General features: G+C 33.5%; 1 protein-coding gene across 18 annotated transcripts in view; it reads right to left on the reverse strand.

The window, feature by feature from the left end:
• ADGRL3 (adhesion G protein-coupled receptor L3) overlaps positions 1–27,775 on the reverse strand; it is a 525,728-nt gene that overhangs the window by 343,909 nt on the left and 154,044 nt on the right. For 14 of the 18 annotated variants that reach the window (XM_044681582.1, XM_044681581.1, XM_044681579.1 and 11 more), the window contains 2 exons: positions 12,652–12,666; positions 9,781–10,581 (listed from right to left, as the gene is read on the reverse strand). In XM_044681582.1, the coding sequence (XP_044537517.1) occupies positions 9,781–10,581; positions 12,652–12,666 (816 nt within the window). The remainder of the gene's footprint in view (positions 1–9,780; positions 10,582–12,651; positions 12,667–27,775) is intronic. The other 4 variants (XM_044681578.1, XM_044681583.1, XM_044681575.1 and 1 more) reach the window with 1 other exon arrangement.

Genomic DNA, 27,775 nt, shown 5'->3' on the forward strand with positions numbered 1-27,775 from the left:
GTCAATCTAAGCTGTTTGTCCTGAGTTCTATCCTGATGCAGCATCCTAGTGAGTGAGTCATTCATGTGACTTTTCTGTAAAACCCAGAGAAAGACAAACTGATGAGCTTTAAAGTTCTCTCACTAATAAAGAGCTGCTATAAAGAACTACTACTTTCTCAGCATCTTTTAATGTCAACTTTAAGTTGACATAACTTGTAAATACCTGTTTTGAGCTTAGATGAGTATGTGTACAGGGAGCTCTGAGAATCTCTCTGCAAGCAGGTAGCAGATAAGCAGTTTTGTGTAGTGGTGCCGAGGTTTGTGAATGTACCAATGACACCAGTGGTTGTAGTTGTTAGCTATAATATACCCTGAGAAGTGAATTTTCCTTTCTCATGGATTTTCCTTTCTAATGTCTTTGCCCTGACAGGTTTATGTGAATACCCATCTCCCCTATATAGATACTGAGTGCCTTGGAGAGTGTGATTCAGATTTATGTGTGAACTATGTTATAATTTATTACTCACATATTTACTTCATAAATATTGGTTACATTACTAATTTTGCTTTATTTGTAAGCAAATTGTTATATTTAAGGTTTAAAAGTGTCATTACTTTAAGTGTCTGGTTTGTGTAGATAGAAATTCAGTGATTGAAGAACTGGATTAGTGAAAAAAGGAATGCATTACCTTTCAACCAAGCCCTTAAGTCAATGAGAAAATTTGAGTGTAACTGCGTAGTGCAACCTTCTTAAGGGATCTAGACCTGAGAATGTCAAAGAAAGTTGAAAGTAAAATAGCCAGTCCAGCAGAGAGAGTAAATAGGTATTCACATATCCAGGTGAGTTATAAGAGGTGCTACACAGAGTGGAGACAACTCGTTTGACAGTTATTAAACCCACCATGGGAATCTTTGGGTTAAAAGATATGAACATTTTCATCATTTTGGGTGGCATACATCCAAATTGCTTTCGAGAATTTTTGAAACAATCCCGAGTTTCCCTAAAAGTGTCCCCATCTTTGTGTGAGTCCCTCAACCTCGACTATTTTCATTTTTATCATCATCAATTTTCATGGTGTGCAGTGAGAGCTTAAAATTGTTTTACATGTCCATTTCTCTTATTAGGGATTTAGAGCAATCTTTCTTTTGCTTCTCAATAGTATGAATTCTTTATTAAGTTTGTTCATATATTTCCCCAACATTATCTATTTTGGAATCTATTGTGGTTGTCATTAATAATGGTAGCATTTATATAGCAATTTATAAGGTCTGTAAAATGCTTTAAAACACTATCTCATTTGATCTTCACAACTTCCCTGAAAGTTATTATTATTATTATATTCTCAGTTTTTCATTTTATAGATGACAAAACTATGGCAAAGTGTGGTTGAGTGACTTTGCTAGGGCCATACATCTTGTAAGTGCCTGAGGCTACATTAAAACTCAGATCTTCTCTATCTGTTGGGTCAACTAGCTACTTCTTGATCTGACACATAAGTGTTAACTATCTAAATTGCTTGGATATTAAACCCTTTGAGACAAGTGATGCAGAGATTTCCCTCCAATCAATAATTATCTTTTTTATCTTAGCTGCAATGATTTTGTTTATTGTGAAGGACTGTTTCAATTTCAAGTAATTAAAATGATTTACTTAATCTTTCGTGATCTCCTTCCTCATTTCTACCTACTGGCTTCTCCTGACTTCATTAAAGATACAATTAAAATCTTATTCTTTACTAGAACCCTTTCCTATTATCTCTGAATGCTGGAGCATTCTCTCCCTTATTTATTTTTTATTTATCCTGAATGTTAGCTAGGTAATGAAATCTTTAATGCCACTATAAAGAATTTGCAAATTACTAAAGTGACAGATCTAGGAGTTGGAAAGAACTTTAGTAACTATTTGGTTAAACTCAGTCAACATATCCCACACATCAATATCCAGTCTTCAGTAGATGACCTCAATAAATTTGGAATTCAAATACTTCTTAACATAATTCATTTAGAAAGTTATGGACAAAGGAGTCATGCTAACACAATGGTGTTTTATTAATATTAATTTGGCGTTACAATGCAGAATGGATTTGAAAGGATGGAATAGAATGTAGAGATCAGAGAAAACTGTAAAAATGATCTGGATAGAAGGTAATGAGCAAATCAATTAGAGTGATGTCAGTCGAAAAGCAAATTGTTTTGTAACTAGATGTGGAATAGAAAGGATATGGAAATGTTACATTAATGTAGATTTTTGACTCATTTATGCCTTAAATTCAGATTGCATTCTATGCATTCTCACACGAAATGTTTCTTGTCCATGTTCTTTATGGTTTGGCAGAGGTAATGAATGTGATTTAATAATTATTTACCTGTAGGCGTCTGAGGCATATTTATAGAGACTATTAGCAGGTATTAGACATTTAAGACCAAGGGGGTTATTATGTAGCTTAGTGGACTGAAAATGAAGAAATAGGATATCCTGGGTTCAAATGTGGCCTCAAGCACTTCCTAGTTGTATGACTTGTGGCAAGTCACTTAATCTCCATTTCCTAGTCCTTACTCCTCTTTTGCCTTGAAACTAATACACATTATTGATTTTAAAATTGAAGGTAAGGGTTTTAAAAATATATAAGGCCAAAAACTCAGAAGAAATTTCATGGTGGGAGACAGAGAATGCTACACATAAAGGTGATATTTAAAGTCATGAACATGGGGAAAATCACTGAAGGTGTGAGTTTACTGTTATTTCAGAACTTAGGGTGCAAGTCTGGGAAAATTCAGAGTATAAGAATAGGAAGAGAATTAATTAGAAGGGCAAGAATAATTAGAAAAATGAGGAGAATCATGATGTTGCAGGCTGATAAGAGTCACAAAGGAAAACAGTTTCAAGAGGAAAGAGGTGGTCAAAAGTGGCAAATATTCTATGTATAACATAGGAGCTATGAAAATGGTCAATAGATTTAGTGACCAGGAGGTCATCAGTGACTCTCAAATTAAGAGTTTCAGCATAGAGTTACAAGTACAATTTTAAATATAGAATAATGATGGAGTGGAGGCTGTAAATATCAACTGCTCCTTTGAGAACATTCTTAGTTTGTAAGGGAAGCCAGAGTGGGGATTGTAGCTCAAGCAAATATGTAGGGCAGATATTTTTAAGAAATGGGAGGCATAATCATATTTCTAGGCAGAAACAAAGATTGCATTAGAGTGGAAAAATTATAGAAACAAGAATCATGCATCATGTTTCATTGAAAGGAATTTAGCAGTCATCTAGTTCAAACCTATCATTTTATAGAAGAGATAACTTGAGGTCTAAAGAGGTGGCATAATCTTCAATCATTATATCCTATGGTTCTATTCTTGTTAGAAAATTTGATTTATACAATAAGATCATGCTATATTTCTAACCCTTTACTTTCAGACTATGACATTGTGGGAAATCCCTGCAGTTAAATTAATCAGCCAAAATATAATAGTCACCAGAACAGATGCTAGAGGATACAAAGACAGAAATGAAATAATCTTTGCCTTCAAGGAACATATATCCTATTGAAAGGCAAGTAGAAGGTAAGAGTAAACAACAGTTACACAGAGAAGTAAATACAAAATAGTCATTTCAAGAGGTGGGGGCACATTAAAAACTTGGCATAATTTAGGAGGCAGCATTTGATCTTAGTCTTGAATGAATTTAGGCATTATCGGACTGAGATAAGGAAGACTATAGGCAAGGGAGAAACCAAAGGTACATTTAGATTCCATAGTCACTATCATATTAGACATTTTCTGCCTTTAATGGTTTCACAGTCAAAAATTCTCAAATTTCTTTGTTTCAGTGAATAATTATATTAACAACATCTAATACTTATGTAGCACTTTAAGGTTTTCAAAGCATTTTATGTATGTTATTTTATTTGATCCTCATATCAATAATAGTTAATTGCTATTGCGTTTTTACAGATAAGAAAACTGGCACAGAGGAAAAGTAACTTTGCCTAGAAAAATGCAGTTAAGTGTATGAAGTAGTATTTGAATTTGTGTCTTTCTAAATCCAAGTCCAGCACACTATCTACTATACCTCATAGATTTTTTTAGCACAGAGTTTTGGAAATTCTGTTCACTTCTCTCCTACACATTTCTTTAGTTGTTATATAGGTATTCCTGAAGTGATAAATGCTGACTTTCCAAATATCACATGGAAACAACTGACTAGCTTTGTTCAGTGTCTTCCCTGAATCAGCTGTTCCATTGGCCTTCCCACCAACCTTGCCTTAGGCAGAAAGAGAATTGTTCTGAGGTGACTGAACAACCTCAGAGCCATCTTTCCCATATCACCTCTTTTTCTTGCTTCCTTTTCTTTTATCATTTAATTCAATTTGCCAGTCTATTTCTTAAAAGTATATCCTTTTTATTTCTTTAAAGTTCCTACTCATTAAATTCCCTTCCAACTCTTGCTTATTTATCTCAAAAAAAAAAACACCTCATACTTCATTCCATTTATAAGACTAAAGAATCCCTACATATGGTTAACTCTAGTATGTCAAACAAAACACAAGTAAAGGTTTTGAGGAAATATGTCTTAATTTTAAAAATAACTGCCATAAGTCATTAGTCATTGACAGAAGCATGTCTTCAGAAACTGTGCAAGTTTTGAAGTAGCCCCACACTTTCAAGTGCCAATAATTGATATACATCCTACAAACATTTCTTACAGAGCTTAACACTTCTATTTAATTAATTGTATTATACCAGTATTATTTTCAATTTTTCTTTCATTGAAAATATAAAGTATTTATTTCAGTTATACCACAGGTTAAGTAGATTTTTTAGTTTGTCCTATTAACTTATTTACAATGTAAAACCTTGTTTTTCTAAAGAAAAAAATTACTTTTAACTTTCACACAACTAAATTATTGACAGACTTTTAGAACACAAACCATTTGTAAGCCAAGCCCTTCTTATCCTTGTGTATTCCTTAATATGTGGAATGTAGCGGGATTAAAAAGTATGGCAAATATAAAATGCTATATAAATGCTAAGTAGTAATAACAAGAATGCTGATTCTTTTTTCCCTTAATGATATTTTGTAAAAGCAAGAGAAAAAAATGTTTTCACATTTGCATTTAAAAGAATGTAGAAAGGGTAATTGTATTGGCTAGGTTAGCTTGTGCCCACTAGGGCATTCTTTTTCAAGGAGTGAAATCATGGAAATTTTCTCAGGTGAGTCCATCATTTAGCTAAGTTGTATAGGGCAAATTTTGGCTTTTTAACTTTTGTCTTGTTCGTTCTCTAATGGTACTTCTAGTGGGTAGGGTACTGACAACAAATTGACAACCCATATCTTCGTGCAGAATCCCCCCCCCGATTGTCAATATTGGGATGAATGACTGTACAGTCCAGCTAGGAGCTCTTCAGGACTTCCAGCTACTATGTTTAATAGTTAAATTTTTGGTTTTTCCTTTAACACTTCACTGATAATTCAACCTGTTTGGTTTCTATAATCACCTGCACTCACCCTCTCTGAAACAGATGCCATTTCTACAAATGCACTGTCTTCCTCCACTCAAACTCTTTATTCTCAGAATCAGTTGATTCTCTCACTACAGCCACTGTCTCTTCTTCCCTCTTTCCAGACTCACAACATCCACACTAGCCCAAGGCTACTTCTTGATGTTCCTAAATATCTCATTCTTTGTCCCCACTGTTGAGTTGAAATCACTCGTTCTCTCCTTCATCCAACCTTCTTTCACAAGAGCAAATGACCAGAGATGGGAAGGAATTCTTGCTACAAATTGCCAATACATGTAAACTTCTCAGCCCCAAAGTTCCCAAATCATACGTTTGCATTATCTAAAATGATAAATAGAGAAACAAAAGGCCACTTTGCCCAGGAAATATAAATAAGAAAACACATTGTAAATTTGCTTCTACGGAAAGGTTATAGAGTTAGGAAAATGTTGCTTTGGAGGTCATCTAAACCAATACTCTCATTTTATCAATAAAGTAACTGAGAGTCAGAGAAATTAGGTGACTTAGGTGGCGAAAGTGAGATTCAACCCAGCTCCTTTGAATGTAATGTAATAATCTCTCTACTGTACCACAATACAGTGTTTTACTAAAACACCATGTCCATATTGGCTTCTAGAAAATATTTCTACTACACAGTTACTGACTCCCTACCTCATTGCCCAAAGAAACTATTTCAAACTTCATTTTCTTCACTTTTCCTAAAATTCTCTGATTATCATATTTAAACCAGAAAACTTAATATTTTACTTCCCTGAGAAAGAAGATTCAAAGACTCTCTTCACTCCACACAGACTATCAATAGCAGTATATATTATCTTCTCTCCTCCCTATCTCATGTCTTAGAGAAGAAAAATATGCTCCCATTCTTTCCTAAGAAATTCAGTATATATATATACATATATATATTCTTTATGTATACAGTCAGGTCAAAGTCTTGTCTCAATTTCATTTATTTTAAGACTTCATTTGTTTTCAGTGGTAATTATCCCCTTATCCATTCTATTCCCTTACTTATGATTTTCTCTATACTTTAATACCTATCTAACAGTTTGCAAATGTCCTTGTAAATGCCCATGGTGACACAGTGGAATGTGAAGTGAATTGGAATTAGAAGCAATGGATTTGGTTGCTAGTTCTGCCAATAAGTTAGTTGATGTCTTTGTATGAGGTGCTTGCTATTCCTTCTATTTCCACATTGGTAAAAAGAATAATTTTGATTCAATAATATTTGTTCTACAGTAAGTTCCTATAAATTTCTTTATGAGAAATTTTATTTCATTTAAATCGTTATTACATAAATATAGCTTAAATGGAAATACCATCTTTTTGTTGTTGTTGTTCCAATCACTTTTTTTTATTTTAAACCCTTAACTTCTGTGTATTGACTTATAGGTGGAAGATTGGTAAGGGTAGGCAATGGGGGTCAAGTGACTTGCCCAGGGTCACACAGCTGGGAAGTGTCTGAGGCCGGATTTGAACCTAGGACCTCCTGTCTCTAGGCCTGGCTCTCAATCCACTGAGCTACCCAGCTGCCCCCTCCAATCACTTTTAAAGGATAAAAATAAAAGTCAGGTCTCTCCATCATTTTAGTTGCTAGAATTAACACTTTCCTGGACTTTTTTTTTTTGCTCTCAATAATTTACCAACATTGACCTAAAATCCTGAGCACCACGTTATCCATACATTTTTAGAAAGAAAGGTAATAGGTAAAAGGAAAGAATTCATTTTCCATGAAGATTATCAACAACTTTTGGAGTCTAAAAATTTAGAAAAGTTCAATACATTTTGATGTGTAAAAATTACATATATATATGCGTATATGAAGAATATCAAATAGATATTTTTTCAAACCATTAAAAAGGGAGGTGAGTGGTTTTGGAAAATTTACTTCCTAGAAAGGCATCCATTAAACTTATTGGGAAGAACAGGGCTAGAAGTTACAGCTATTTCGGTGGATTATATCAAAACTCCTATTAATGTTAATTGAAATTCTAATATTCCACATGCCATGCAGAAAATTTACTTCTAAATGTGTTCCTCCTATCTCTCAATTACACTAAAACTGAATCAAACTATTGGCTTTTTAATCAGGGCATTGATGTATGAAAATGGATATTTTTGCAAGCAATTTTAAATTTAATCCAGGTGAAATCTCAGCCCTTGCAAAAATGGACACAGGCTTCAGTGCTGTTGCTATTGTTGTTGAAATGAAAATGTAATCATTTAGGTTAAATGAACAATATAGTATGAAAGTAGAACTTTTATCATTTTTTAGTGTCTATCATCATAAAAACTCTTTTAAAAAGGAAATGTTCATTATTACTTATACTCAAGCTGTTTTCATTTTTATTTCAAATAATATAACTAAATGTTCAAAATTTTTTCACATCAATAAGGATAACGTTTTGTCTATGTATGTATCTAATCACATTCCAAAGTGGACATATTCATATATGCATAGCATATATAGTGTGTTGATAAAAATTAGAAATGGTCTTAATAATTTCTGAGGAAATAAAATCATTCTAACAGGACTACTATAGTAGCTCATTTTCAAAGATTATATTTTCTTAATTGAGAAGAACTTACTTTGGTCTGACACTAAAAATTTAGAAACAAATTTTGATCATCACCAAGTTAGCTGAAAAGAGAAATAATAGCATTTCATTTACCCAAATTAAAAAAAAATATGATTGCTGTTTGGCCAAGAATATTCACTGGCCTAATTACTTAACTTGATGATATGTTAAGTCATTGAGTCAGTCAGAAAATCATTGGCTTTTAAAATACAGAAGACCTAGAAGAGTAGAACCATAAATATTCAAGGTCTACATGGGCAAAATGGAGATACTGTTCTATTTTGTACAGGTATTAAAAGACTTTAAGGAAGGTTGGACATATTTATCTAACTACACTTATATGGCTTTGTCGACTTTTCCTTATAACTAGTTTAAATTGAAATCAGGCAATTATGAGGTATCTAGAAATACCCCTGAATCATATAATAAAGTAGAAACTACCTTCATTGCAATTATAACCCTAAGTTCCCCTAGTCCCAATGACTATTTTGTTGGCATCACTGCCACTCTCCTTTATATCTCCTCATCACTTGAATATAGCCTTTTAAAAAGTTTGCCAAGGATCTCTCTGCTCTTCTATAATAAACTCTGTAGACATTATTTCAAATAAGAATATACCATGCATGATAAGAGAGAGAATATAAAGGTGAAATAATGAGAAAGAAATTTAAGTTGACAACTTTAAAAAAACTGAAATGAAAAGAAGATATCATGCTGTGGTACAAAATGTGGAGGTAAAACAGTCATGAAACCTTCATGATAATATGATGGAAATGTGTGGTCTTTCTCAGATATTTCTGTGGGCTGATATTTATTTGCATTTTCCTTTTTCAAAGAACAGATCAAATTACAGTTGTCTGTACTTGTGAGATATATGCATTTGAAAAAATAATGGTTTTATTTTAAACTTGACAGAGTTTTCAATATAGTAATATTTACTGAGACCTAGAACACGAGATCTTCAATGGGATTTGAAAAAGAAAAACCAGATTTCTATACAGCTAATAATTTATTAAGCATTTTCTATATGTAAGGGATTGCACTGGATATTCAGTATAGTTACCAAAACAAAAATTGACAGTAATAATTATAGCTCATTTTTGTATAGCATTTTATAGTTTACAAAATGCTTTCCTAAATTCTGTAAAGACTGCAAGTATATAGAATTTCCATCTTGTAGATTAAGAAAGTGAAATGAAGAGAACTTTAGTGACTGGACTATAGTCACAAAGCAAATGAGTAAAAAACTAAGCCTTTCAGTCACACTTGTCTCTAGATCAATATTCTTTATAGAAAGACAGAACTAGAACATTTATTCTGAAACAAAATAGTTTCCATTTGCAAGTGGCATGAAAAAAATAGATATAGATTATCCACAAAGAAATCCCTTCATATATTATGGGATTACAAGATGGGAGAAAAACTATGAGACCATGAAAGCATTCAATTACATAAACTGTTCAACCATTCTAAAACTGTAGCAGAGAACATGTCCTCTTGGTGCTTAACGAGGGTAGATGTTGATTTTATAAGTCATTCTTAGATCTTCACAATCCTATTTTTACACACAGATAGCAGTCAAAATCAGTATTTCAAAATTAGAAGGGTAGTCTAAGCCAAATCCTGAATGAGCTATAAGAATGTACCGCCATATGCATTTTTGGAATAAAGAAAGTAATGCCCAAAGGCAAACTCACCCGATCTGCTGTCCAGAGGTCCAAAATCCAAAGAATACTTCACAACATGATAATTATTCCATACATAAAGTAGATTGTCCCGAGGGTTGTAATCCACAGCAGCTATGTACTGGTATGAGTTGGGAAATGGTACATCCACCAAACTATCTTTACTTTGGTCCGTATTGTAAATGTAGTCTATCTTATTCCCTGTGGCTTCATTGTCATCATCTTCATAGACAGATTTGACCACATACAAAATCCCACATATCATAAATGCATTGGAAGCTGACCTTTTATCATAGGCTGTATCCCATGTCCCTTCAATCCTTAAAGTGTAAGGGTTTAATTGGCTAATGACAATTTTACCATTGTTCTGTTCTGTTGCATAGATGACCCATAACCCATTCTCATCTACTGCCAAGTCTATGTCAGACTTGCCTCCCCACCGGTAAGGGGATGTGTCATGGTAGTTAGCATTGGCTATGATGGCTTCCCCACTCTTTATCCTAGTCCGCAAATCAAACTTAACTATATTTCTTGTGCGTTCCTTATTGAAGAACAAAGCTCCATCATAGACGACAAATCCTGTGCCATCTACCCGATGAGGGAGCTTGTAAGTTGTCGTTGGCCTTCCAGCAATGAAATCATCCTTGGATGAGTACTCTGTGAGGGTGTCCGTTCTGTAAGGAGTCCAGGGCATGTAATAAATCTTGTCTGAAGCCTGAAGGGGGTCTTTGCACCATGCCCCAGACTGGTGGTCAGACTCAAACAAATGCTCACTCTGGTATACGCCTTTGAGCAGTCCAGGACAAAGAAAAACTGTCAAAAAGAAAAGTTAAAAATGATAAATACAATTAATTTTTGTATTTTGGCAAGTATTCTTATGCCTCATCATTTTGGAGTTCAATACTAGAGACACCCACCAAAAATCTATTCCAGTTACAACTGATTTGTTTCTCTGTGGTTCTTCCTGAAGCAGGAAATATTTTTCTTCACTGATTTTGGCTTTTCAAAATAGTTTTGAATAATTTTATTTCTCCTTTTTTATCGTATTTAAGTCAGTTTGTACAGGAACTATATTTACTTGTATCATTTCTCTTTGCATATATGTAATTTCAATGTTTCAATGTGAATACATATATGTAGAGTATGTATATATGCCTATGGGCACACATCTTCTCTAGAGTACATTATTTAGGTAAAAATATAATCCTGGGAACATTTTCATTCAATTAAAAAAAAAGGATGCTGAAGAATCTCCTGTAAACTTGAATTAAAAGATCCATCCTTATAGCCCAAGTGATACTAATTTAATAGGTATTATTAAGAACCAACAGGCAATCCCTTAATCATTCACAAAAATGTTTAAAGCAAAAGTATAGTCCAAGAGCAGAGACCACCAATTCAGCTAGCAAAAAAAGGATTCCCAAAGCTGCTATATAGTGCACAGAGAGCATGCAATCCACACAATTAAATAATGAGTGATGGATGGGTATTGGAAGGAGAAAGAGAAGGCAGGAAAGAAAAGAAGGAAGGAAGAAAGGAATAAGGAAAGAAGAAAAGGTGGGAAGTTCATTGAGAGGAACCCAAGATCTAGATTTTAATCAGTTAAAAATGTCCTGTTAAATATAGTAGTATTTTAATTTAAAAGCATGTACCTTCTAATGTTACATGGCAGGAGCATAAAAGAAAAGTACCATTTACTATGGTCTTTTGCTGCTCAAACTTCAGAATGAATATGGCCAGCAAATAGCTGACATTCAGGTTTTAGTATGACTCAGTGGCATATGTTGCATGAAAGGTGGGAGGAGGCATAGGACACTCCAGGTAGATTTACCTGTTATAAGGCTGCTTGAAAATTGGTGTAAAGGAAATGCATTGAAAGAGAATTGTGTGATCTTATTATGTTTGTGAAATAGGTAATTGTAGCAGGTGGGCAAATTAGGTAATCTCAGCATATTTGGATGCCAAACCAAAATTTAGTATATTATAGGCTATATTCTCCCCTTGACCCAAACTTGACATAGGCATTAGTGATAAGCTCATTAGCAGAAATCATAAGCATACATAGAGGGGAAAACAAATGTGAGATGATAGGCAGAGAGTGGTGTTAGGTTTGGAAATGGAAATCCATTACTAGAGGACCATTATTTTCCCAGAAATAATAAAGGGGAGGCCAAGGGGAGAAAATGGCCACTGAATTCTTCTAAGGCAAAGTAAATCTTAAAACTAACTATCTGTGTATGGTTTAAAGCATTTCACCATTCATATTTAACCAGTGAGTTAGTTTTTTAAATTTGATTTTATTCAAAAGGCTTATAATGATTTGTCAATCTTACTATTATAAATATGATATCCTAGAACATCATTTCTGTTAGGGTTCCAGGTCCTCATTATGTGCAAATCAAAAGGCTTTGATGGCTTCCAGCAGTTTGGGTTATAGAGTGGTTTTATTTTACTGTGTTTCAGAAGAGTCCTCTTCTCCCACTCCCGCCAATAAATAAACAAGGACAGAGAAAAGATAAATAGCACAAAAAGGTGGGGCAGATAATCTAGTGCATAAATATGCATATATATATAATTATATATACACATACTAAGGTAATCACTATCTATTACCAACTATAGAAAGAAAGCAAATACTTTTCTAGCAAATAATGGAAATTAAACCAAAAAAAACTTCTTAATTTTTTTAATTTTTTAGGATACTGGGATTAAACTGGCACCATTCAGTCTTGATTTATTTGGTGAAGTTGAGCAGCAGAGGGACTAAATAAGCTTTCATAAAATAGGTAAAATTAATGACAAAATATTTAAACTAAATGTTAAACTGTTAAATAACTTAGCCTAAAATAAGTAATATATAATTTATGAAAGGTATTTAATTACCTTTTTGTTCCACTTCTATTGGAGAGAGAGAAGTAAAGAGAGAAAGAAGAAAAGAGAATAGATTAATGGTACTGTATTGGCCAGACACCTTTATCTTTACCTCTTTCAAATTTATAGGAAATATTCATTCATTTCATTCATATGTAATTTATAGGACATTAATTTCTTTAAAAAATCATTGCTCTAATTCAAGCTTTATTTAATATAAATACAACTTTATACAATCTTTAATATTTTTTTAAAACTGAAAAATAAGACAAAAATTAATGAAAGTAAGATAGAATAAATGCAATAATATACTAGACTACAGAGAAGGGAATACAACATTCATAAAAGGATCATCAATTTTCCATTTTTAAATGTAGCTTAAGTACTGTTAACAAAAGGCTTTCCAATAATTTTACCTAGTCCCAATTATCAAGTACTATAGAACACAGAGTTTTTAAAACTAACAGCCTTTCCTATATCCATCTCAGGAACTGATCTACTCAATCAAACTTATAATTTGAAACTATTTTCCCAGGGCCAAAGTATAGGTTTCTATACAACCTAAAAGACTTTGAGATAGATATACACTAAGCCTACATTTGGGCATTAAAAGAAAGGAACTGAAAACTCTACTGGAATATCTTTTCTTTCTTTGTCCTCTCTTAAATATTATATGCTATGTGAAAAAAATAATTTCTTTAATAGAAAAAAATCTGTAATCATTAGGTGGATGTCAATATTGGTATACTCATATTAGTTTAATCTTAGACTTATATACTATCTTATGATGAAGGATGGAATCAATTTTGAGCATCTAGACCAGTGGTTCCCAAACTTTTTTGGTCTACTGCCTCCTTTCCAGAAAAAAATATTACTTAGCCCCCTGGAAATTATTTTTTTAATTTTAATAGCAATTAATAGGAAAGATAAATGCACTTGTGGCCATCATCACCTCCCTGGATTGCTGCAGCACCCACCAGGGGGCGATGGCACCCACTTTGGGAATCACTGATCTAGACTTTAAAGTTTTAGATTATTACTATTTAGATTCTGTCAGTCAAAAAGAATTTACTATGTGCCAAGCACTGTGCTAAACATTTGGAATAAAAAATAAAAATAACAAAAAAGTAATAATAATAACTAATCTTAAGGAGCTCACATTCCAATCAAACAGCAAAATACAAATAACTAGATACATACAACTAAATACAGTCTATAAAAATAACTTCAGAAGGGAAAGTATCAGGAGAGGTATGAAGCTACAAAACCTTCTTGAACAAGGTGATATTTGAGCTAAGTCTTGAAGGAAACCAAGGATGTTCAAGTGAGAAAGCATTCCAGGCATGAGGCAGCCATTTCTCAGGCTCAGGGACAGGAGATGGTGGACTGTGTGTAAGGAACAGAAAACAGACCCACTATAATCGGGTTGTGAAGTGTGGAGGGAAATGAAATATGAGAAATTCTACTAATGGAGATGCTTGGACTCATATATATTATTATTTTTATGTGAGTCCAAAGGGAGTCCAGTCAAACTATTAGGAAATAGTGGTGGACCAACTTTATATATGGAGAATTTTCCTGCTCCCATGAAAAGAATCCTTTGACTGCATGAAAACAAGAAAGTTAATACATAAACCAAATGCAATGGCTTGAGTCAAAAGTTAAAAGCAAAGGCCAAAGTTGCTAAAAAAATAATTGTGATACACTATGTAATTAAAGGTAAGATGAAATTCAAATGAATACTATGGAAAAATGTCTTTTTAAATAACAATCCTAACAATGTGAGTCAACTACTAGGAGGCAGAGGATGGAAGGAGATTTGGCTTTAGGGGTACCTGAATCACAAATGGACAATTACATTTGAGTTCTTTTTTCTTGCCCTGACCTAATCTTCCTTTTATTTCAGGATCTCTAAGTAGGTCACTTATATTTTTTCATTAAATAAGAAAGAGCTTCCCAACCACCAACAAACTATGATATAAGCGAGTACCTTGAAAAGATCTATCCATAACTGCATATTAGTTACGATTCTCTAGATTCAATCCAAGTCACTAATCATATAAATTCTTCAGTGTCATACTTAATGTTATTTCAAGAGTTCTTCCTAATAGCCTAGACTACTGCAATTTATCATTGCTCTAAATTAATCTTCATGGAGCATCCACAGTGTGCAATGGGCCGATCGTATGTTTCCATATTTCTTAGTCAAAAGTTTAAATTAAACAGGTGAACTATATATGTTGTCTTGAACGCTGTTAGACAGTTGAATCAAACTGAACTGATTCGAATTCTGCGGATGCTGGAAGAAATTGGAAAGTTGTTAGTCCTTCCCTGACATCACCTTTCAAAAGTCTTAACCTCGCTTAAACCTTCGAACTGCCGCTCAAGACGGCATGCCAGGGAGGGATGAGAGTCGGGATGGTGATTTCTCAGGCGTTCATTCACAGAGGAATGTACTGAGGCCAGTCAGTCATATGAATTCAATCTGGAAATGAAAAGTCTCTCTGTAGGCTGCTGGGCATATAAGTGAAAGTGAGATACGGAAGAGAGTTCTTTTGTGCTTCACGCATGCTTTGAAAAATTTCATTCTTTGAAGACTTTTATAAAATAAAACAAAGTATGCAAGAATCAGAGGAATGCACTAAATAATGACTGCAATAATGTAAATTAAAACACTCTGAAGAACACTGAAATATTCTCATCATTGCTTCTGATGATAACCTCTAAACACTGATGAAGTATGTTTTTTGCCTTTTAGGAAAAAGACAATGGAATACAGGTGTGCAATGAGACATGCAGAGTCATACCTGGCCAATATGTTCATTTTTTTCCCTTAACTCTTCTTGTTACAAAGGAGCATTCTAGTGGGGGCACAAAAGAGTCATTTGGGAGTGGTAGTAATTTTAAAAAAAGTATCAACAAAACATTTATTTACTTTTCAAAAATTATATCCCCTGTATTGTCTACCATAAACTATATGGCTTTGTTATGAAACATGAGACTTATTCTCAACATAAAAACTGGTCATGAGAAATAGCATGTCATGAGGAATAAAAATTCTAATAATAAATAAAAAAGTAACATGAAAACATTTCCCTTGTTCAAAACTCCTCCAGGGATTCTATAATCTAGGCCAGCAACGGGCAAACTATGTCCCATGGGCCAGATGCAGCCCCCTGGAATGTTCTATTGGGCTGCGTGACATCATTCCTAATCTGAGGAATACAATGAGTAGGATACAATACAATAAAACTTCGAAAGAGTTGCCTTAGAGCACTTCCTTTCCTTTGGCCCCCTCTTTAAAAAGTTTGCCCATCACTGGCAGGCATATGTTTTCCAGCTTCACTAATACTGATGATGGTTATTTAAATTCTAAACTTCACAAACTATATTTAGGAATACAAGCTTCTCCTTTTAAAAAATCCATGTCCTAACCTAGACTAAAGATTTTGAATCAATAAAAAATTAATATGAATTTATTAAGTGTTTATTATATGTAGCTGGCTCCATTTTTGGTGCTAAGGTTACAAAGACAAGAATCAGGCCCTACAATCAAGGAGCATATAATCTAAAAGAAGACACTTATACTAGGATGTAGTGATAATTATTTAACGACTTGCTCACTAAAAAAAACAAAAACCATGACATACTTAGAAGTTTAATTTGCATTATTAAATCTTTTCACTTTGTCATGTCTAGACAATGAACAAAATGATAAAACTACATTCTGATTTGCAACACTTCCTAATTTCTGAGATATAAACGTTTACACTGAAATTTTAACAATTGGCTAGACTGAGCAAATGTGAACTGGTCTTACCAACTCCATTATGTAGGAATATACAAAATAAATGCATAATCATCTTTTAATTGCAGTCTGCGTGCATAAGAGAATAATCTTCCTGTTCTCAAGAAATGTTGACTGAAAGAGTGGGTGATAACAAAAAATATTACTTTCTCCTCCTACTTTGGAAAGGCTATTTTGCATCTTTAGGGCATTTTCCCCTTTTCAAGGTGTTTTCATTCATTTATTATTTCATTTATGATTCTAGTGTAACTTACATTAATATCACTGGTTTGGGTTTTAATTCATGGGGCATGGACACATGCTGTATAGTTTAAGAGAAGCTTGCCACTTTAATAGTTCTTGGTTAATCAGGATTAAGATTTATTGGACATCTTTACTTTGGAAAAAATTGCACTGTTCTTGCCCATCTTATGACTAGCTGTAACCCATTCATCATATTATTGGCTGTATTCAAAACCAAAGTGAACTGATCCAATAAATTTAAAGTAAAATATCCATAAACAAAAATCGGTAAGCAGGAGACAGGGAAAGGAGGGAGAGAAAAAGCAAACTACATAGGTTATATACTTGATAAACTTGGTCATATTTAGGATTTTTCAAGTCAGATGAATCTAATATAAATGATTGCTGCCTATCAGTTTACTGGGATCATTGATGAATATTTCTGATTTCTTAAAGTTTGAAAACTAAGGCCCTAAAACTTGAATTTGTATTATATTGAATATATTTATTAAATTACCTACCCAAATGACATTAACATTATTTATATAGAATCCATAAAGATGTGGATGCAGTTTGACATGGAAGAAAGAACAAAAAGACTTGGATTCAAATTTCACCTGTGACATCTATTCCCATTGTAACTTTGAATAAATCACCTAATCTACCTAAGCCTCAGTTTCCTTATCTGTAAAAGTGGGAACTCTTTGACCTGGAATATCTTTTTCCACTTTGATTCTATTTCTCTATAGTCACAGCAATATGATCCTTATGTTTCTCCAACCTTAAAGACTTATGCTAACTATTGCACTAATAAATATTGACTGATTGAATCTGTACTTTCTGTTCATACCCTTACTCGTTATATGACCTGGTGCAAATCACTTAATCTCTATTTGCTTCAGCTTCTTCATCTATAAATTAGGGATATACAGCATCTACCTTACAGGATCATTGAGAGGATAAAATAAGATATTATTTGTAAAGTACTTTGCATAGTGTCTGGCACACAGTAATTACTAAATAAATAAATGTTTATTCACATCTTTTACCCTGAATTTTCCATCTAGTGGGATTAGAGCATGGGGGAATGGGAAGATCCATTTTCTCTTTAATTCTCAGATCTTCATAAAATGAATATCCATGGGACGTATTATTGTTTGTAGAAATAAGATGTTCATTCTACCCAAGTCCCCATCATATGTGCATTACTTTGAATTGCATTTCTTAATTATAAAATGCATGGTTCAGAGAACACATGCATGTATCACCAAGGTTTTTCAAATTGCATTGCAAATTACAGAGAGCATTAAGTGCCGAAAATACCTTTTACTTCAATGAATGAGATTTGGGAAACTTTTGCTTTAATGATGCTATTAAAATGGTTTTAGAAACTTCCTCATCCAAACTTCAAGAAATATAGCAAACTCTTATTCTGTCAACAACATAAAGGCTACCCAAAATCCAAATGTAGTGATCAGTTCATAAAGGACAGGCACATATACACAATCACACACACATATACATATACTTCATTTCCATTCAAATATTTATAGATACAAGTTTAATTAATTCTCAATTCTTGGTAAATTGGTGGGAAATAGTGACTTCAACTATGTACAATATAAAATGAATTAGAAACCTTTTTCTTAAAAATCAGTATGTAAGCTTATGTATTTCAGGCTTACATATTATGCCCCAGACATAGAGTCATCCAGATATTAAAATATAATAGAAATGGCTTCAGAAATTCTCTTTTTCTCAATTGTGACTCCTAAATTTTCTTGGTTTTTCATCTCATTGCTGCAGACTCTTTGGTTGCCAAGGAACCCATCATCCATATTTCTTTTATATTATTATTTATACCCCTTGAGGGAAAAGATGATATTTTACTTCCTTTTCCTTTTGTATCTCTCCTACTATATAGTATGGCAAAGTAGTACCTATTAAAACTTTATTGAATGAATATAATTAAGAATATTGCTAATGCTTCAGGTTAATGTTAAGGACAAAAAATATTTCTTTACAACAGCTTTCAGCACCTGTAGTAAGGGAGAGAACAGGGAGAAATAGGTGTGGACTTCTAGGGCAATTATGCTAAAATTATCATGCATATTCATACTTAGTATCCTTTATGCATCTGAAACTTGGGATTTTAAAACACATCCTTCTACTTTGTGTATGTTTCTTAGGCAAGCAAGCCTATGACCCAGAAGATAGCCTACATCTTGGGGCATAAGAGGTACTAAATAAGTGTTGATTAATTGATTTTTTTTCACATTAAATATAATTTTTAGCTGACTAAAATGTCTTAGAAAAATCAGAAACTGTTACATAAATTTCTCATTTGGATAATTACACAAGGTTAAATTATTCTCCATCATGAATACTCCAATGTCATGTATATATGTCAACTCCACAAGTTTAAAATATCAGATTTTTACAGAACCTCATCATGTAGACATTTTTTGATAATCTTCACTCAAACTCTGGTTATTCTGAGATTGTGCCAAGAGTTGAGGTACATTTGCATTTTATGCCCATTCTCATCCAAATATAAGATTTGAATTTATGTGGAAGGGAAACCCAGTTAATGAAGGGGGGAAAAGAACAAAAAGAAGAAAATAAATGAATGTCAAATAAATTATACCTTAGGGGAAAAATATCAACTAACTGATAAGAGTAGGAACTCAACTAAGGCAGTAGTTGGATAAAAGAAAAAAATATTCAACTATGTAAATAAAAATAAACAATGACTGTAATCAATCAACAGTTATTTATTGAGTGACATTAGGTACTTTCTATTATTCATAGGTACTTTGGAAGATAAAGAAGAAGCATAAGAAAGACATAGTTCTTCCAATCAATATAGTTAGGAAGAGAAGATGTATATATGTGAAATGAAAAAAGAACAAAATAATGTAGTTAGTCTCCAATTTATTTTCTTCTGTAAAACTCTAAATGCTATTCTATCATAGAGATATTATAAATTATTATTAGATTCCCCAAGTGGCCTTTTATCTAATTAATTACTTAAATTATATTAAATAATTATAAATAATACCCAATTTATTCTGATGGAAATATGGGACAGCATTTTGTAGTGATTATATAGTTCCTTTAATCATAAGTAGTCCTCATTCTGAAATTCATGTATAGTGAATTGTAAATTGGATGTTGGCCAGATGCATAAATTCATTGTTATAGGGAACTGCCAATAAAGAAACTCTCAACTGATGTAGATCAGCATCTTCTATAAAGCTTATAGTCTTATAGTATCTTGAAACACTGGGAGGATAAGAGGCCTGCTTAAAGGTCACATAATATAAGAGTCAGAGGTTTAAATGTATTAAATATTAAATATGTTTTAAAATAAAATGATTCATGTAGTATGTATACTACAACACACATGTAATCTAGAATAGAAAAAATGTTTTGAAAAATTAATTGGAGAAGAAGATGGGGGAAGGTACTGGATAGGAAAGGAGAGGCAAGTTGTCATATATCCCTAGAATGAATATATATATATATATATTATGTATATATATATATCTTATATATATATATATCCTTCTTTCCCACCCAGTACCTTCCCCTGTCAATTAATTTTTCAAAACATTTTTTCTATTCTAGATTACATGAAGTTACCATTTTTAAAACAACCATTTTCTAATTGTGATTCATACTCTCTCCCTCCCTCCCCTGCCCCATCTCTGAGAGGGCAGGTAATATTATATTTAATACATTTGCTATCATTCANCATGTAGTATGTATACTACAACACACATGTAATCTAGAATAGAAAAAATGTTTTGAAAAATTAATTGGAGAAGAAGATGGGGGAAGGTACTGGATAGGAAAGGAGAGGCAAGTTGTCATATATCCCTAGAATGAATATATATATATATATATATTATGTATATATATATATATCTTATATATATATATATATATATATATATATCCTTCTTTCCCACCCAGTACCTTCCCCTGTCAATTAATTTTTCAAAACATTTTTTCTATTCTAGATTACATGAAGTTACCATTTTTAAAACAACCATTTTCTAATTGTGATTCATACTCTCTCCCTCCCTCCCCTGCCCCATCTCTGAGAGGGCAGGTAATATTATATTTAATACATTTGCTATCATTCAATATATAGTTCCATGTTTATCAGATTGTGAAATACATATATCACTTATGCAAGAAAAATACATGAAAGAAATAAAATGAAAATTATATGCTTCCATTTGCATTCAGATTCCTCCAGTTTCTTCTCTGGTACTGGTATCCTAACTATTCTTTCAAAGACATATCACTCATTCTTCATTTGGGGAGTCATCTATCCTCACATGAGCCTCTGGCCATCTTTCGTCCAATTCCCTTATTCCTTCAAGTCAGAGGCCACAGGGCCTGTCAAGAATGATTCAAGGGGCTTATAGAGGGAGATTGTCTTCAGGTTTCTACAAGTGTAAGCTCGATGGGTCTACTATGTAGATTATTTGTCGTTTTCTTTGGTGGAGGTACAAAATTGTATAAAAACGACTTCCATAGCTTCTTTATCAGTTCATGTACCCCATTTCTCAGTCATTTCTCCCAAAAGCCCTGATTTTCCAAAGTATCTGTTGATAAGCAGAGCTTTCTATTTCATGGAGTTCCATTCTGGAGAACAAAATCTTTAGAAACAACACTGTCAAGGTTCAGAGTACCCTTTAAGAACCTTCACTGAATCTCTCCATGGAGGTAGAGGATGGGATAGCACAGAAAGAGAAACAAAGGTTAAAAAAATCTTTTATTTTTCCAGTTTTGCCAACACACGCACCCATAGCCCCACACATACTATTTGTCACCAAGGTACAAGAAAAAGGAAAAGAACAATATTTTTTTTCACTGTTTGTTACATATTAACATGTTTCCCTTGGGAAAGTGAGTCTTGTACTCAGTACAGTACAAGTAATCAGAAGTCTATGTTGCTATATATATGTATATATATATATTATATAATATATATCTGTGTGTGTGTATATAATGTAACAAGTATACATATATTAATGTATCTTTATAGGAGTATATATATATATATTATACAATATATAATTTTATATATGTGTAAACATGTCCATATTGAAACATTACATAATTCATTCCATTATATATCATCTCACATTATTTTATCTAATAGTAATATAGATAATTAATATTAATCAAATCACATCAACAAATTTTAAATATGAATACAAATAGTATATATGATACATGTGTATATAATTTATTATATGTCATAATCCCTACATTTATATATGTATATATATATTCACATATATATATACACACACATATATGAGTGTGTATATAGATACATTTCCCCTAAACTCATACAGAGAGAGGATTGCTTGCTAGGGACTCAAAGTGCTAGAGAAATTTAGTAGAATGGAAATGATCAGAGGAGAGTTCAAAGGGGAAGTAAGCTTAATCTGTCTGAAAGAATTGAAAGGATTTGAAAAATGCAAGAAGTAGAAGAACTTTATAGAGGAAGGAAATGACTTGTTGTAGGTGTAGACCTTCCTAAAGTAGGAGACTGCATTGAAATGATCAACCTCAATGTCTTCCTGTTGCAAAATTCCAAGAACATATAACCAGAGCAGATATAAATCTTTATGAAAATAAATAAAAAGAAAACCACACACATACACACACAAACATGTACTCAAAATATATTCTTACCCTTTAATTGACAAATATAAATAAGATTTCACTGTAGAGGCAAAAAAAATTCATGAAATTCTTATTTTGATCCTGCTAACTCTTATTTTTCTACAACAAATCCTTTCCATTTCTTCTATTCTACATTCAAAAAGACAATAGAAAAACACTTATGTGAAGTAAAGCTTCCTCTCCATGATTCTCATTAAGATTTTAATATATTGCATATCAAAAAACCTGACAGACATCTGTCTCTTTCAGCAAATGAAGTGCTAATCCTTTATTTAATAAGAACAAAAGTAATCTCTGAGGCTCAGTTTTTAAATTATGTTTTTCAAATAATACCCATGCATCAGTGAATAAAAGTGCTGCTCAAGCACCTTGTATTACAATGTCTTCATATGATGTGTTTCTAAAATTGTCACCTCTTAATGAATTTCACACTGGAGTATATGGATTGAAAATGTCAATAATTCATAAATGCTTTCACCAACCACATTCCAGTTTAAGCACTTATTAGATGCATACACATACACACACATATATGGATATTGCAAAACCTTTTTTTGTAAGAACTATTTTTATGATAAATTTATATTTGCTTTCCATTCATTTGATGAATTTGTAAGAACCTTCAAAATCAAATGTTTCCTTTAGAAAACTGTGTTATTAGTTGGCTCTTTTTAGAATATATAACAGTGGAAAAATTTAAAACAATAATGATAATAAGCAGTAGTAGTAACACTACTACTACAATAGTAACTACAATATTTGACTTCTCAAGATTGTTTATTCTCTTGTCCTCCTCCCCAAATTGGTAAATCCTATGAAATAACAAGATGGTGTTTAGTGTTGTAAAATAAAAATAATATGAGAAATGTTATCTTTGGGTATTTACTTTATGGACATATATGTAACTAAATTTTAGGTGTTGATTTAGAAAATATTGACTTTTTGAATTTCAAATAAACCTATAAGAAATGACTGAAGAATAGGAAAAAAAATAATGAGAAAAACCAAGGAGGAAAACAGATACATTTATCTGACTATAATACAATTTCCTTTGGATGATATATTTACTGACAGATAAAAATAGCCTCCCCTGTTCCATTATTTTCCATTTCTTGAGTCTATACATCCTTCCATTCTTTATATGCCACAGAATCATTAATAGATATCAATTTTCATATATGCAGTAAATACATTATGCTTAGGATTAATGTCAGGCTAATAGAATTTTAGTTATAAAACATCTAGAGCAGGAGTTCTTAATCTCTGATTCACAGATAAGATTTAAAGGACCTTTGAACTTGAATGGAAAAAACCATACATTTTCATTTTTACTAATTTATAACTGAAACTTGGATTTTCCTTTAGTCATGAATGTAGGCAACAAAACATTATTCTGAAAAAGTATTCATAAACTTCACTAGACTGCCAAAGAAATCCATGCTACAAAATAGAACCCCTGATCTAGAAGAACTATTCATTTTATGAATGTAGAAACTAGGATTATGAGAGATTAGCTTTTGACTTAAGTCAAGACAGTGGATAGAGTATGTCTGAAGTCAGGAAGACTCTACTTGATAAATTCAAATCTGGTCATGAACATTTACTGTCTGTATGACCCCAGACAGGTCACTTAACTTTATTTGCCTCAGTTTCCTCATCTGTAAAATGAATTGGAAAAGGAAATGACAAACCACTAAAGGATCTTTACCAAGAAAAGCCCAAATGGAATAATGACTAATTAGACAGGTTAAGATGGCTGTACAGTAGAAGCAGGGCATTTATCTCTCCTAACCAACCTAATTATGACACCTCAAAAGGACACAAAAACCAAATTCAGATGAATGAAGGGACCTCACAATAGGGCACAGCATTGAAGGTAAGTGGGATTTGGGCATTTCCACACTATAAGGGCATGAAATAGCTCTCACTAAAACGAGAGCTGATTGACTTCCCCCCCACCCCTGACCCCCAAACACATACTACCTAAAGTGCCAAAGCTAGCACACAGAGTTAGAGCAAGCTTGGAGCATTCATTAAGTTCTTGGTAGCTACTTGGGACCATCAAGGGCTGGCTCCTGAGAGCAGCAAGACTTAAGACCCCAAGAGGTTAAAGAGTGCGGACTTTGAGTGTAGACCCTGGGTGTGGACCTTGAGTGCGAATCTTGGGCAGGGACCTAGTGATGAGGGGTGCCTGACTATGGAAGCAGTGTGCTGAGACTCTTAAAGGAGCCTTTGGGCAGAGGATCAAGCAAGGGGACCACCAGGAGGCTTGACTCTGAGAACAGCTAGACTTGAGACTCCAGGAGCCAAAAGAAAGCAGACCTTGGGCAGGAGGATAAAGCTGAGAGGGACTGCACTGCACTGTGACTCAGGAAAAAACTTCTCTATAGCTCAATAGACAGAGAGCCTGCCTGCTTCACCAAGACTTCTGACTGAGAAAGAAAAACAGCATGATAATAATGGGAAGCAATGCCCAAAAACTACCCAAGAGAAAAAACAAGAAGAAAGCTTTAACACTTGTTAACTTTTACACAGAAAAAATCCAGACAACAGAGTAGACAGCAGAGGAGGACAAACAAGTAATCACATCCAAACCTTCTCCCAAAAAAATGAAAATTGGTCACAAGCTCTTGAAGAGTTCAATTTTGAGATCATGAGAAAGATGGAAGAGATTTGGCAAGAAAAGTGGGAAATGACTCAAAAGGAAATTAACAGTTTAAAAGACAGAAATTCCCAATTGGAGAAAGATGTCCCCAAATCAAAAGAATTAATAAGCAAATTGGAGACCAAAATTAAACAGCTAGAAAACAGAATAGACCAAACTGAAATGGAAAATCAAAAGATTATAGCAGAAAACCAGTCTCTAAAGACCAGAACTGGGCAAGTAGAATCCAATGATCTTGCAAGACAGCAAGAACTAATAAAGTAAATACAAAAGACTGACAAAATAGAAGGAAATATGAAATACCTCACTGAGAGGTTGACAGATCAAGAAAACAGGTCTAGAAGAGACAATATGAGAACCTTTGGTCTTCCCGAATAATCAGAAATTAATAGAAATTTGGACACCCTACTACAAGAAATTATCCAAGAAAACTGCCCTGATGTTCTTCAACAAGAGGGCAAAATAGACATAGAAAGGATCCATAGATCACCCTCCACACTAAAACCTCAAAAGACAACTCCAAGGAATATAATTGCCAAATTCAAGAGTTTCCAAGTTAAAGAAAATTTTTACAAGAAGCCAGAAAGATAAAATTCAGATATCAAGGAAAACCAATCAGGATTACACAGGATCTGGCAGCCTCCACACTACAAGACTGCAATGTTTGGAATATGATATTCAGAAAGTCAAGAGAACTGGGTCTACAACCAAGGATAATCTACCCAACAAAATTGACTACAGGGGCAGCTGAGTAGCTCAGTGGAGTGAGAGCCAGGCCTAGAGACAGGAGGTCCTAGGTTCAAACCCGTCCTCAGCCACTTCCAGCTGTGTGACCCTGGGCAAGTCACTTGACCCCCATTGCCCACCCTTACCACTCTTCCACCTATGAGAAAATACACCAAAGTACAAGGGTTTAAAAAAAAAAGAAAAAGAAAAAAAAATGACTACATACTTCTAGGGCAGGTGTCAGTAAACTTTTTGGCCATGAGAGCCATAAATGTCACATTTTTAATAATGTAATTTCATGAGAGCTGTACAATGCTCACAGTGCGTGCTCCGGTAACAGTGCACTCTCCTGTAACAGAGCCTAAAAAATTGACTTTATGGCTCCTGCAGAAAGAGCCATATCTGGCCCTCAAAAGAGCCAGATTTGGCTCAAGAGCCATACGTTGCTGACCCCTGTTCTAGGGGATAGTATGGACATTCAACAAGATAGAAGATTTCCAAGTATTTGCACAGAAAAGAACAAGACTAAATGGAAAGTTTGATATCCAACCACACAAACCAAGAGAAACACGAAAAGGTAAATAAGAAAGAGAGGGGAAAGAAAGAAAACTCTTATTTTTAAATTTGCTTCTTTAAGGGCTTCAATAAGATCAAATTATTTGTACTCCTATATGGAGAAGTGTTATGTGTAATTTTCAAAAACTGTATTCACTATTATAGTAATTAGAAGAATTATTCATAGGGAGAGGTTGGAGTACTAAATGGTCTAAGATGATATGGGGAAAAAAGAGGGGGGATAGTAGATGGCACCAGGAGAAACTTGAATGAATAAGAAAAATAAGATATTCTATGCCACACAAAGAGGGTATGGGAAGAGGAGGGGATGAATACTATTGTAAGAAGGAGAGGAAGAGAGCATTAATACGTAATATTTAAACCTTACTCTCAGTGGAATTAATACTAAAAGGGAATAGTAGCTATATCCATTGGGATATAGAATTCTATATAACCCTACTGAGAAAGTCAGAAGGGATAAACCAATGGGAACAGGGGATAGGGAGGTTAAATAAGGTAGGGGAAGAGAGGAGGGAGGGAATTCATTAGGCCTTAAAAATAAAAAGAGAGGAACAAAGAGGGAGGGGATAAAAAGGGAAGTAAACTAAGGGAGGGGATAAGGGGAATGACTTAAAATAAACCACTGTTTTGAAAGGAAATAGCATATGAAGAAGGGGCAGAACTAAGGGAGGGTATAAAAATGTTGGGGAACACAGTTGATAATTATAACTCTGAATGTGAATGGGATGAACTCACTCCTGTAACAATTAAAAATGATAAAGGCTGATATTATGAGGAAAAATAATATTTTAATTACCATGGCCATGTTGGAAAAAATATATAAGACCACACCTGACTATTTCAAAAAATGCCGCCCATCTTTATTTCCTCCCATCTTCCCTAAGTAGCCAAAGAGGTTGTCTCAAGGCCAACCTCCGAATTTAAGCTGCTCTATACATTGGAGACATCACCACGTCCAAAACCAGAAACCCATTGAATCACGGAAAATGTAGTTTCAAAGTCCCCCACATGTCCACAGGAAGTTTGTCAAATACTTTTAAATGGAACCCCCAGAATTCCAAATAACACATTCATAAAACAGAAGCAATTAGGAGAGTGGATTAGAAACCAAAATCCTACCATATCTTGTATACAGGAAATATACATAATGCAGGTGGACATACATAGGTTTAAAGTCAAAGGCTGGAGCAAAATCTGTTTGGCTTCAACTGAGAAAAAGAAGGGAGAGGCAGCCATTATGCTATCTGGCAAAGCCACAGTAAAAATAGATCTGATTAAAAGAGATGGGGAATATAACTACATCCTGATAAAAGGCAGTATAGACAAAGAGGAAATAACAGTACTCAACATGTATGCACCAAATTGTATAGTATCCAAATTTCTAAAGGAGAAATTGGCAGATCTCAAGAAGGAAATAGAGAGCAAAA

The sequence above is a fragment of the Gracilinanus agilis genome, chromosome 6 (genome assembly GCF_016433145.1).
Source record: "Gracilinanus agilis isolate LMUSP501 chromosome 6, AgileGrace, whole genome shotgun sequence".
NCBI lineage: Eukaryota > Metazoa > Chordata > Mammalia > Didelphimorphia > Didelphidae > Gracilinanus > Gracilinanus agilis.